At 46.3% G+C, this 11,994-nt stretch overlaps 1 protein-coding gene across 2 annotated transcripts in view; it reads right to left on the reverse strand.

Moving 5' to 3' along the window:
• LOC139385513 (serine/threonine-protein kinase ULK2-like) overlaps window positions 1–11,994 on the reverse strand; it is a 47,406-nt gene that overhangs the window by 3,009 nt on the left and 32,403 nt on the right. Inside the window, exons 12-25 of one of the 2 annotated variants that reach the window (XM_071130634.1) lie at window positions 11,885–11,973; window positions 11,339–11,507; window positions 10,993–11,047; window positions 6,059–6,208; window positions 4,027–4,175; window positions 3,834–3,917; window positions 2,743–2,990; window positions 2,445–2,626; window positions 2,250–2,359; window positions 1,770–1,913; window positions 1,126–1,340; window positions 848–1,026; window positions 503–621; window positions 42–335 (exon numbers count right to left, since the gene is read on the reverse strand). In XM_071130634.1, the coding sequence (XP_070986735.1) occupies window positions 42–335; window positions 503–621; window positions 848–1,026; window positions 1,126–1,340; window positions 1,770–1,913; window positions 2,250–2,359; window positions 2,445–2,626; window positions 2,743–2,990; window positions 3,834–3,917; window positions 4,027–4,175; window positions 6,059–6,208; window positions 10,993–11,047; window positions 11,339–11,507; window positions 11,885–11,973 (2,187 nt within the window). The remainder of the gene's footprint in view (window positions 1–41; window positions 336–502; window positions 622–847; window positions 1,027–1,125; window positions 1,341–1,769; window positions 1,914–2,249; window positions 2,360–2,444; window positions 2,627–2,742; window positions 2,991–3,833; window positions 3,918–4,026; window positions 4,176–6,058; window positions 6,209–10,992; window positions 11,048–11,338; window positions 11,508–11,884; window positions 11,974–11,994) is intronic. The other variant, XM_071130635.1, reaches the window with a different exon arrangement.

An 11,994-nucleotide genomic window follows, 5' to 3' on the forward strand; every position in this document is an offset into this window, starting at 1 on the left:
GGTCTTCAGTCTACAGTTAAGGACGGCACGTGGATACTTACACTTGGCCACATTTTGGATGTCTGCAGGGTCCTGGAGGATCTTGGACAGGCCATCTAGCAGCATGGCAGCCTTGTTGTAGCGGTAGGCTATGTCCTCCGTCTGCTGAAACATCTCATCCAGAGCTGCAGACTGCACCGTTTCCACAGCGTGGTTATAGATGAGTTTTTCTGCGGTCACGCTGTTGATCTCGTCTACGAAGCGCTGCTTGTCTGAGAAGAAGTGGTTCAGCTTGTCTGTGAGCCGCCGACACAGGGAGATGCAGCTCTTGTAACGCTCGTTCAGACTCTTCACCACTGAAGAAGGGGGTGAGGGAGGGGGAGAGAAAGTTAGTTATGCTCAAATAAAAATAAATTATATCTAAGTAATTATACATGTATATTTTAAGTGTTTTAAGTTTGTATGCGGTTTATAAATACTATAGTGTAATGCCACTGTACCGGTCTGGGGACATTTGTCTTACCCTGCTTGACGGCGCTGGAAGGGTTGAGCTTGGCTGATTTGATCTGGGCCTTGGCCAGGTGGAGGGAGGAGGCTAGGAGCTGGGCAGCCTTCATGTACAGCACCAGCTGCTCCACCTGCCTGTAGAGGGTAGCACAGCACACATTACTAACCTATACGGCTTCCATGGCTTTTCTTTCTTAAAAACGTCATAATTGTCTTTTACAACAATAATTTAAATTGTGATGAAACTGATGTTTTTGTGCCTCACTATGATGAAATGCTACAGGTCTGGGTCCAAACTAAAACCATAATACTTTCAGTTAAACTGTGAACCCCATTCCCCCATTTTTGGTCTCTCCCTTACCCCCACTCCTTGCTGAGCTGGCTGATCTGGTCCACTACCACACTCTCCTGAGGGGGGTAGAGGGAGGCAGCCGATACGCCCAGGTCTGCCCCTCCTGCTCGCACCGCTGCGATCTCCAGCACACAGTCGGTGAAGGACAGCATCATCCGTAGGTGCATCAGAGTGTCTGTGTGCTCTCGCTGTAGTCAAACACATGATACAGGTCAGATATTACATAAAGACGTGTGCAAATAGAAATGCCACACACACACAGACACACAAAGGGCCCCCTCTCCCACCTCCATAAGTGTCTCCTCAGGCAGCTCTGGGGCCTCAAAGGTGATGAATCCGTCCAGGCTGGGGGGAGAGGTACCGTAAGGGATATAGCGTAGGCTGCTGGGACCTGCCTCTGCACCCCCTGGGGGAGAGGCCCCGATGGCCATGCCCGGAGGAGAGCCCACGTACACCCGCCCACTGGTGGAGCACAGGGAGCCTGCCGAACTGTTGGAGCCCACTGAGAGAGAGGGAGAGAGAGCGCAAGGATAACTTTGTTGTTGATGTGTGTCAATATGTAGGCCTATCACTTTGGCATAATTTGATTGCTCCTTTCATTGGCTGAATTTGAATAGAGAATTTCAGATGAACAAAATTACAACATTTTCCAGAACAAAGTTCAGCCCACTGAGACACAGAGTATTATTGATAGTACCCACTAAGATGAACAGCACAAGGAGAGGGAGAGAGACTGCCCACTAAATAGCAGTAATGTATCTCAGGGCATTGGAACCACCACCACGGAGTCACTTCACTCCAGGTAGGAAACATTGAGTGGAGTCGTAGTAATTAGCGTTAGCAGGTTAGCTTGGAGGGTGTAGCTTTGGGAAGTGGGGTTTAGCAAGCGGTTAGCCTAGCAGTTAGCCGCTGATGCAGTGAGCGGTCTCACCTGAGGTGGTGCGCGGCCGGGTGCCCAAGTGGCTGCAGGTAGGGGGGGTGCTGCTGTTGGGGGGCGAGCCCACGGTGAAGAGAACGGTCCGGGGACTCGCCGCCCCGCCCCGAGGCTGAGCCAGCCCAAACGGTCCTGCTGGTGCTAGGGAGGGAGGGAGGGCCGGTCATTCACACTAAGCCAATCAAGCTCTCTGTTACACAGGAAGGTCCTGTCAGAGCAGCCAATCCAAGCAGTTCATGCAGGGCGAGAATCCATAAAGCAAAGACTGGTGCGTGTTTGTATTTGTGTTGTTCTTTGGGACAACGGGTAAGTATTATCTACTAAACCATTGATGTCCAGGTCAGTTTACCAGCTAGGTTATTTCACAACACATTTTCAGTCTCCAGCTCCTTTCTAATTAATGGTAAAAACATCTGTTCCATTATTTATACCTGGAAGGATGAAACTAAGACAGTGTGTGTGTGTGTGTATATTTACCTGTATCCATGGGCCGCTCTGTGTTGAGGCTGTCTGTGCTTCCCTGGTAGGGCTGTCCCCCTAGAGTGATTCTGACTGGCTGTTCAGACAGACGGCCAGTACTGACAGACCTGGGGAGAGAAACACATTGATAAGAGATATATTACCCACACAGAGAGAATGAGACAGAGAAAAAGACAACAGTGCACCGTTTACCTGCCAAATGTGGTCCTGCTGGCCTCAGGGACAGACTGGCGTCCACTGGGGTAGGGGGTACAGTGGTGGGCACAGATGTCTCGTGCGTCCGCCAGGGTCTTAGTGGGTGTGGGACTGTCTGCCAGGGCCATCAGGTTACAGGACGCCTGCGTCTTAGGTATCTTAAATGGGGCTGAGATGGGCTGAACAGGGACATAGAGGTTAACAGTTACTGGTTGTGGTAAGTCGGACACACCGTAGCGAAACAGAATTAGGTTAATGATTAAAATATGCCAAAATGGTTATCAACTCAACCGACCTTGGTGGGGGAGCCAATGATTGTGGGCAGAGGTGACTTCGTCAGCCAATCAGAGGAGCGGGGGGAGGTGCCCAGGTTGCCAGGGCGACCCAGGTGGGGGGAGTGGCTGGGGGGGTAGTTGCAGGTGGAGGGCTGGATGGGGTCTGACAGCTGCTTGTGGAGTTTCTGTCTGGTGTGGTAGACCTCAGTCAGGGTGGGGGCACTCTGCAGGCGACCACCCAGTAACTGGGACGACGGCACTGGAGAACCTAAAAGAGACACACAGAGTCATTCATACAAGTAATTTTTTTAACTAATGATCGCCACTAAACCAATTATTAATGTCAAATGTAAAAGTTTAACATTAATAATTGGTTTAGTGGCGATCATTAGTTACATTAGTGTTAGTATAGTGTCAGTGGCGTTAGCACATACTGATCTAGAGAAGATTTAAAATTCACCACTAGATGGCTCTACAGTCTTGAAATGTGTATTTTTCCACTGTAAACCAAGTCAAAAATAGCAGCAGTAAATAGCAGCAGTAAAGGGCCACTAGGTTCCTGTTTTATGAGCGTCTTGTTCATTAACAGGATTGCTGCTGAGAAGTTCAAAAAAGAAAAAAGACCCCTGAAACTTCTGTTTTTTTCTTTAGTAGGTCATCAAGTTTTCTAAAAGGAGACTAAGTACTAACTGTATCTGCACTGGTTTGCTCAGGGTAAGTCCCACCTATGTCACTGGGGTTGCCATGGATACTGGCCTCTTGACTCAGATAGTGACACACTTGTGAAAACTGTGTGGATGGGTGGAACTCCCATACACACAACCTCCCTCCCAGAGCGTTAATGGAACACCTGTTACTCAAAAAAATAACCTGACTCATGGCATAAACATCCGCCTCGGGGAGGAGGGGAGAGAGGGAAGAACATGTAAACACTTCTGTAGCTGGCTTTGTCTCCTTAAAAAGTCATCCTGGGCTGTGTTTCCCCAGAGCATAATATCACTAAGATCATATTTAGTTTCAGTGGAATTACGATGATTTTAGTGCCATGATGCTTTTGGTAAACCCAGCCTTGTTCTGTCTGTCTGTATGTCTGTCGGTCTACTGAACTCACCTCCTGAGGAGCTGCGGCTGCGGGACTCATGGCCCTGAGGGTGTCCACAGCAACAGTGACCCAGCTGCTCTGGGATGGTGCCCACTTAGAGAAACACAGACATATTAATGCCGTTTCAATGAGAAAGTTTAAAAGTGAAATTAATTATGATGCCAGGAGTGTTGAATGATAAGAGATGGGGGCATGTTCTTACCCAGAGGTGAGGGGGAGTATGGGCGGGAGCTGCCTATAGAGAGACGTCTGCCTGTCATCTGAGGGCTGCAGTCTGCAGAGCTGGGGGACCCAGAGCCAACCTTAGGGAAACCCATGGGACTGGTGTTGGACCGCCTCACTGTACCAGACCTGCATAGACCACAAGCACACACAATGAAGGTTTAGATATCACAAATATACAGAACATACATACCAACAATGTTACACATTCATTGTTAGTCCACCAGAACCAACACCACCAAGCTTCATTACTTGTCTAACAGTTCTTGAACACCCTTATTTTCAGCTTACAGCGAAGCTCTAGTTTCCAACCACTATCCTTCATGTTTATCATGAAATAACCTTTCTGAAACACCTGAAAACTTTAACATTTAATAAACCTTTTGTCAATGAGCTTAGCTAGATTCCATTCCCTCAGCTCAGTGTCTAACGGTTGCCTTTTTCACTTGGTTCTAATTTAAACTTCCTGAGTTATTCTGCGACCGTCATTTTGCTGCCAAGACAACCCTGTCACGCTGCAAGCACAGGACTTCAAAACACAGCTGTTAGCCTATCCTCGCTAAAACTGTTGTACTGATAGCGAGTACTCTTCCACTCTTTCTCCTGCACTTCCTCTCTTGAGATGTATGGAGTTTTTAAAAAAAGATGGCGAACAGAGAAAGCGTAGGCAGCAGCCGGGCACATATAGAAGCCAGTCTTCCCCTGAGATGTCTGCACACTGTCTTTCTGCTAGCTCTCTGCATTCATCTCGTCTTGTTAGCGCTAACTTGTTAACTAGCCCAGACACGGTCAAGGGACAGGGTAGTCGGTCTGTGACAGAGAGCTTAATCCTCCTTGGTGGACTCAGAGTCAGACCCAGGGCCAAGGGTCAGCAGTTGGAGAGGCTGGCTACTCAGTACCCGCTGCCCAGGCTTCGGGGCCCTGTGGTGAGGGTAAGTAGGGGGTGTAGAGTTGAGGGTTCACTGTGGAGCTAGGCTACTCCAGTGCCGCATGTCCATTGAGGATTTACCCCAGTAGCTTACCCAAAAGGCTCAGACTTTTCTGTTTCCATCTATGTGGGCCGGTACCCATGTCTCACTGGGACATGGCTCCCGGCGGGCCTGCTCTAACTTGGAGCCAAGGTAAGACCCTGGGTACTTTTCAGCATGCATTTACATAACACTGAACATTAACACATTCTTGCAAAGCAACAGTCTTGATTCTTCTCACCACCTCTAGTGTCACACTCCTGATGGAAACACAATAACACTAGAGCTCACATTAACATAAAACCCTGGCTGCCCACTGGTGTGGGGGTAAGTCTCATTGGAAAAACACCACAGGAACTTTATACTAATCCCTGTGGCAATGTTCTTATCTCCTCTCACAACAGTCAATAGAAGCACAACAATAAAACTAATTTGCCTCGAAAGGAGATTCGAAACCTTTTCGTATTCCCTCCCTTTCTATATATGCCTAGGGGCAGCAGGGTAGCCTAGTGGTTAAGAGCGTTGGACTAGTAACCGAAAGGTTGCAAGTTCAAATCTCGAGCTGACATCTGTCAAATCTGTCATCCTGCCCCTGAACAGGCACTGCTCCTAGGCCGTCATTGAAAATAAGAATTTGTCCTTAACTAACTTAAATAAAAGGTTAAATAAAAGGTGTAACCTTTGGGTTTGGAAAATTCCTCTTCAACTCTGTCAGTTATTGCATCAGGCAATTAAGTTTCATCAGTTCAGTCAGTGGATATTGCTTGTGTGTTGTATTGTGGTGGAGGGAAGTGCTTTTATATTTTATTTATATATATATATATATATATACATATATATATATATTATACACAATACAACACACAAGCAATATCCACTGACTGAACTGATTAAACTTAATTGCCTGATGCAATAACTGACAGAGTTGAAGAGGAATTTTCCAAACCCAAAGGTTAGTCATCAGAGATCAAACAACAAGATAGACTAGTCTCAGGTGTACTTCAGGGAACTCCCCAGGAAAGTGGCACCTCCCCAGTCTCTTACCTGTGTGAGCCATAGAGCGTGGTGGTGGTGGGGCTGTTGGAGAGGTTCTGTTTGATGCGCTGGTAGTTCCGCACCTGGGTGGGCACAGGGATGGGGGTAGTCTCTGCCCGGGGGGACACCATGGGGGTCTGTCCGGTGGTCTGCGGCTGCCTGGAGTGGTGAAAGGGGGAAGAGCAGGAACATTAGCCAGTCTGTCTGCTAGTTCTGCACCATCTGTTCAGGAATGATGGCACCCATAGAAATTAATGTTTAAAAAAATACTTCAGTCCTTCTGAGACAGAATTTGTATAAATAGAACATGAAGACTGACTAGAAGTTTCTAGCCAGGCTATGTCTCGGAGTTCTTTTTATTTTATTTTTGTAGGTCAGTTTACACATATGGCATTTTCAACTGAGGCTGGGGGAGGAACTAAACTTCAGTCCTGCAAGAAGGGGGCTGGCCCAACCCAGAGGGGGCAGGGCCATTGCACACATGCGCGCACGCACACACGTGTCTGCCCAATCAGTGGGGAGCAGTCAGTGCTAAGAGGAGGAGTTATGGAAGAGACTGTGGTTTGAGAGCTCAGCCAATAGCACGTGCTAAAGCCCACCTCCTTTCTATCAGACAAAGGGACAGGAGGAAAGAAAGCTGGCCTCATTTACATGCCTTTGTTATTCCATTGGTCCAAAATGTTCCCTGAGCTAAAGTCATACACGGGTCAACCATAGGGGGTTGACTTGGGTTTAGAATGAAAAAGGGAAAAAGAGAGGAAAGGGAGGAGGAATATAAATGTTATAGAACAGGGCAGATTTAACAGTAGCAGCATTATGTAATAAGATGGTTAGCGGGGGAGGGTGTAGACCAGAGAAAGGGAATAGACTGAGGGATACACGTGAGGCACACGACCATCCATCTGTCCTGTACAGCAGCAACACACAGACAAAGACAGAGGGTTTTCTTTGTCTGCTTTCCACTCCGGGAAGCAAAGAAACACATTTTAACACAACACACATTGACAAAGCTTTTGGTAAGACATTTCTAGTTCCAACCAAAAGTAAAAAGGGCCATAAAGGTTCATCAAAGTGGCATATCCGTGGTTTATTCTATAACCTCAGTGCACTGTATTACCCCATGCAGTCATTCAGTTTAACACATTCATTTCTCCCCAGAACAGGTTGTTAAAAGCTGATGTGTTCTAACAAACGAAGCTAATGGGGACACTGGAGCTACACACGATGCTCTCCCTAACAATAGGCAGTTTGTAGGTCAGTCATGACCATCTTCTTTGAGAGGAGAGAGGGAATCTGTTTGTCTTTACTGCATCTACCCAGAGGGGAATGGAAACACAGCACTGTCTTTTCCCTCTCCTCTGTGTGCACTCCCTCTGTCTCTCTCTAAATACTCTTTTTATATTTTCTTTGTCTCTGCTCATTGCCCTCTCCTCATTCATTTTGGGCAGCTGCTCCCTTCTTTTCTCCATATTCATCCTTAGTAGTGGCTCTGTCTCTCTGCACTTTCCCTCCCCCCCTTGCATTCCCTGGCCCAGGGATCGATTAAGGACAGACAGAGCACAGGGGAAAAACAAGTGACTGTGGGAGGTAAGGGGAGCTGAGGTGATGTGAGCCGACTGAGGGGTGGGATCCTCCAGGAATAGAGAATGACTCTATTGGCACTCATACAGACTAGCTCCTCACCTCACAGCAGAAAGACAGGTCACAGAAGGACAGGCTGAGTGTTAACCACCTGGCAGCACAACCAGGGAACAAGGGAAAGAGAATGAAGAGAGGGGAGGGATGGGGGAAAGGGACAGGAAGAGCGAGAATTAAAGACGCAGTCCAGGATCTTAAGTACTTACAAATTCGTAACATATTGTAAAAATGTATATTCTTAACTTTGGAGGATCACTTTAAGCGCCAGGGTGATAGGGAAAAGAGAGAAACTATCACCCCATAGATGAATATAGATAGATGGTGAGAAAGGAGGGAAGCAGCTATATGATTGAGGAGAGAGTGACAGGGGGAAACAAGCAAGGAATAGACCAAATGAGTGTGGATACAAGACAGGGAGAGAGAAACAGAGCATTAAAAAACAGTATTACTGGAGGCTATTTACAAAGAGAGAAACAAGGAGAGGAACAGGGGGAGCGAAAATAAAAAAAGAGTGATAGATGAGGGTGGAGAGCCTTCTCATGCTGCAGGTTATTTACAAACAGAGAGAGATAGTGTGGGGTCACAGGAGAGGAGGAAGTGACTTTGGGGAGAAGTGGTGTTTGTGTCTCTGCTCTGTGTGTATGAGACAGTCATTTGAGGTGCCGTGACGTTTGCCCACAGCGATTTCCTGTGTGTAAGAGACCTATTCTTATACCACAGACCTGCCTAGTCTGGGTTGTTTAGGATACACAGTAGCCATTTATCTGAGACATCTACACAATATAAGCACAAATCAAATCGATTTTGACATGAATATATTGCTTTCAGACACCAATATCATGTAGTTTATGACTAAGGGGTAGAAAATTAACAAAACACAGCTGCTCTGCAGACTGACAGAGATGACACCAGTAGAGTTATACATTGAAAATGTCCATGTGGAGTAGACAGAATGCACTTACTCATGCAGAGCCCGTTCACAGCTGACGGACACATGTCACTGCACACACACAAACCTGATATCTGGGGCTGAAATACCAGCATGCAGACTGGCTCATATCTCCATCAGCTCCTCAGTCTATTTCTAATCTTGGTCCTTGTCAACATCCACCACACATTTTTATTATGTTTTGTGACAATCATTGTTAGATCTGTCTAACATGCTATAAATCTAATTGCTCAAATACATAAAAAAAAAACTTGCCCATTTCCTGAAATATCCCAGTTTAGGGACACAGGTCAAACAGACTGTTTATTAATCCTTTCTGAGCTTAAGTTACATTTCCATGACGCAACAAGTCAACAGTGAAAACATGATAGATTTCCAATGAGCATGGTGCAACACAGTCAAGCCCAGGGGAGTCAGAGAAACTAGGTCAGGTCATCTAGATATTGTGCTCCAAGGATAACCAGAGGAGGTGCAGGGGCATGCTGTATGTTCCTTTCTGAAATGGTGGCCGGCCCAAATCAGACAACAAAGAGTTGGACAGCTTTAGAACACTCCTACCTACCTACCTACCTACCTATGCACACACACACACACACACACACACACACACACACACACACACACACACACACACACACACACACACACACACACACACACACACACACACACACACACACACACACACACACACACACACACACACACACACACACACACACACACACACACAGAACCAGTCAAAAGTTTGGACACACCTACTCATTCAAGGGTTGATCTTTATTTTTACTATTTTCTACATTGTAGAATAATAGTGAAGACATCAAAACTATGAAATAACGGCATCATGTAGTAACCAAACAAGTGCTCAACGAATCAAAATATATTTGATATTTTTCAAAGTAGACACATTTTGCCTTGATTACACCTTTGCAAACACTTGGTTGGCATTCTCTCATCCAGCTTAATGAGGTAGTCACCTGGAATGCATTTCAATTAACAGAGATGTCCTGTTAAAAGACATTTGTGGAATTTATTTCCTTCATAATGCATTAGGGCCAATCAATTGTGTTGTGACAAGGTAGGGGTGGGTATACAGAAGATGGCCCTATTTGGTAAAAGACCGAGTCCATATTATGGCAAGAACAGCTCAAATAAGCAAAGAGAAACGACAGTTCAACATTACTTTAAGACATGAAGGTCAGTCAATACAGAACATTTCAAGAACTTTGAATATTTCTTCAAGTGCAGACACAAAAAACATCAAGCGCTCTGATGAAACTGGCTCTTATGAGGACTGCCACAGGAAAGGAAGACCCAGAGTTACCTCTTCTGCAGCGGATACTGCAGAGTTACCGGCCTCAGAAACTGCAGCTCAAATAAATGCTTCACAGAGTTCACTAAGACGCATCTCAACATCTGTTCAGAAACAGGACTTCAAGGTCGAATTGCTGCAAAGAAACCACTACTAAAGGACACCAATAAGAAGAAGAGACTTGCTTGGCCCAACAAACACGAGCAAAGGACATTAAACTGGTGGAAATCTGTCCTTTGGTCTGATGAGTCCAAATTTGAGATTTTTGGTTCCAACCGCTGTGTCTTTGTGAGATGCAGAGTACTGTAGGTGAACGGATGATTCCCGCATGTGTGGTTCCCACTGTGAAGCATGGAGGAGGTGTGATGGTGCTTTGCTGGTGACACTGTCAGTGATTTATTTACAATTCAAGGCACACTTAACCAGCATGGCTACCACAGCATTCTGCAGCGATACGCCATCCCATCCGGTTTCCGCTTAACGGGACTATCATTTGTTTTTCAACAGGACAATGACCCAACACACCTCCAGACTGTTTAAAGGCTATTTGACCAAGAAGGAAAGTGATGGAGTGCTGCATCAGATGACCTGGACTCCACAATCATCCGACCTCAACCCAATTGAGATGGTTTGGGATGAGTTGGACCGCCGAGTGAAGGAAAAGCAGCCAACAAGTGCTCAGCATATGTGGGAACTCCTTCAAGACTGTTGGAAAAGCAATCCAGGCGAAGCTGGTTAAGAGAATGCCAAGAGTGTGCAAAGCTGTCATCAAGGCAAAGGGTGGCTACATTGAAGAATCTCAAATATAAAATATATTTTGATTAGTTTAATACTTTTGGTTACTACATGATTCCATATGTGTTACATCATAGTTTTGATGTCTTCACTATAATTCGACAATGTAGACAATAGTAAAAATAAAGAAAAGACCTTGAATGAAAAGGTGTGTCAAAACTTTTGACTGGTACTGTACATAAATACCCACACACACACACTGGCTGAATCTATGCTAAGACCTGAAGTCGATGACGTTACACTCACCCTCCACACCACTCTCCAGACGGCCGATGCCCCACTGCTCCCATTGGCTGGTCATCTGAGGAAGAGGGAAGTGAGCCAACCAGACAAGAGTATAAACCATGGCACATAAGTGAATGAACCTACTACCCATACTGCCACTCAAAATGTGTTTCTATTTGGTCAACTGTGTGTGTCAAGTGTGAGTAGGTGCTCAGTGTGCGTTTTATAGCAGGTGCTTAGTCTAAGAGTGTACGTAGGTGCACAATGTACATGTAGTGTTGTCAGTAGGCCTAATTAGTGTAATAAGGAGTAGCAAGTGTCCATTGTGTGTGTGCATGTCTGCATGTGTGTGTTCCTGCAGACTCACAAGACTCTGTGGAGAGGTGTGGTACCAGGACAAAGTCGTCCGTGTCGCTTGAGGAGTTCTTGCTGCTGGTGCTTCCCCCAGACTCCTTAGACAGCTGCAGGTAGTTTGGAGGGCCCAGGGGGGGCGACGACAGACAGTCCTCAGGTAAGGTCTGCATGTCTGGGAGAGACTGAAGAAGGGAAGGGGTATGTGTGTGTTGTAGTGAGCAAAAGGTGTGTTTATGTTGGTGGGGGTAGGTGGTGTGTGTGAATGTGTTAGGAGGATAGGGAAAGAGAAAGAAATTGAGAGAGAGGGCTTGGGCAGTACAATTCAATTAGTGCCAGACTGGGCTATGTAGACTGCCAGAATAATGCAATCACAGTGGACAGAGAGAAAGAGTACATCCCTGGGAAACTCAGTTTGTCCATTTTCCCACTGAGCTACTGTACAAAGTCTAGATTGTTAAGCGCTGAGTACTGAGGTGTGGTGCTATGCCTTGAGGTACGGATAAACCCACTGGGTGTGGAATGCAACTATGAGGTGTATAGGCAATCAGGATGAACTTACGGCAGGGGAGTTGTAGCGAACAGAGGGTGAGCTGCCACATGTGATGTCGGTCACAGCGCTAGGGCAGTTGGGTACTGGAACAGGACATGCTGGAGACAATAACATGCAAA

This window comes from Oncorhynchus clarkii, chromosome 27, assembly GCF_045791955.1.
Source record: "Oncorhynchus clarkii lewisi isolate Uvic-CL-2024 chromosome 27, UVic_Ocla_1.0, whole genome shotgun sequence".
Taxonomy (NCBI): Eukaryota; Metazoa; Chordata; class Actinopteri; order Salmoniformes; family Salmonidae; genus Oncorhynchus; species Oncorhynchus clarkii.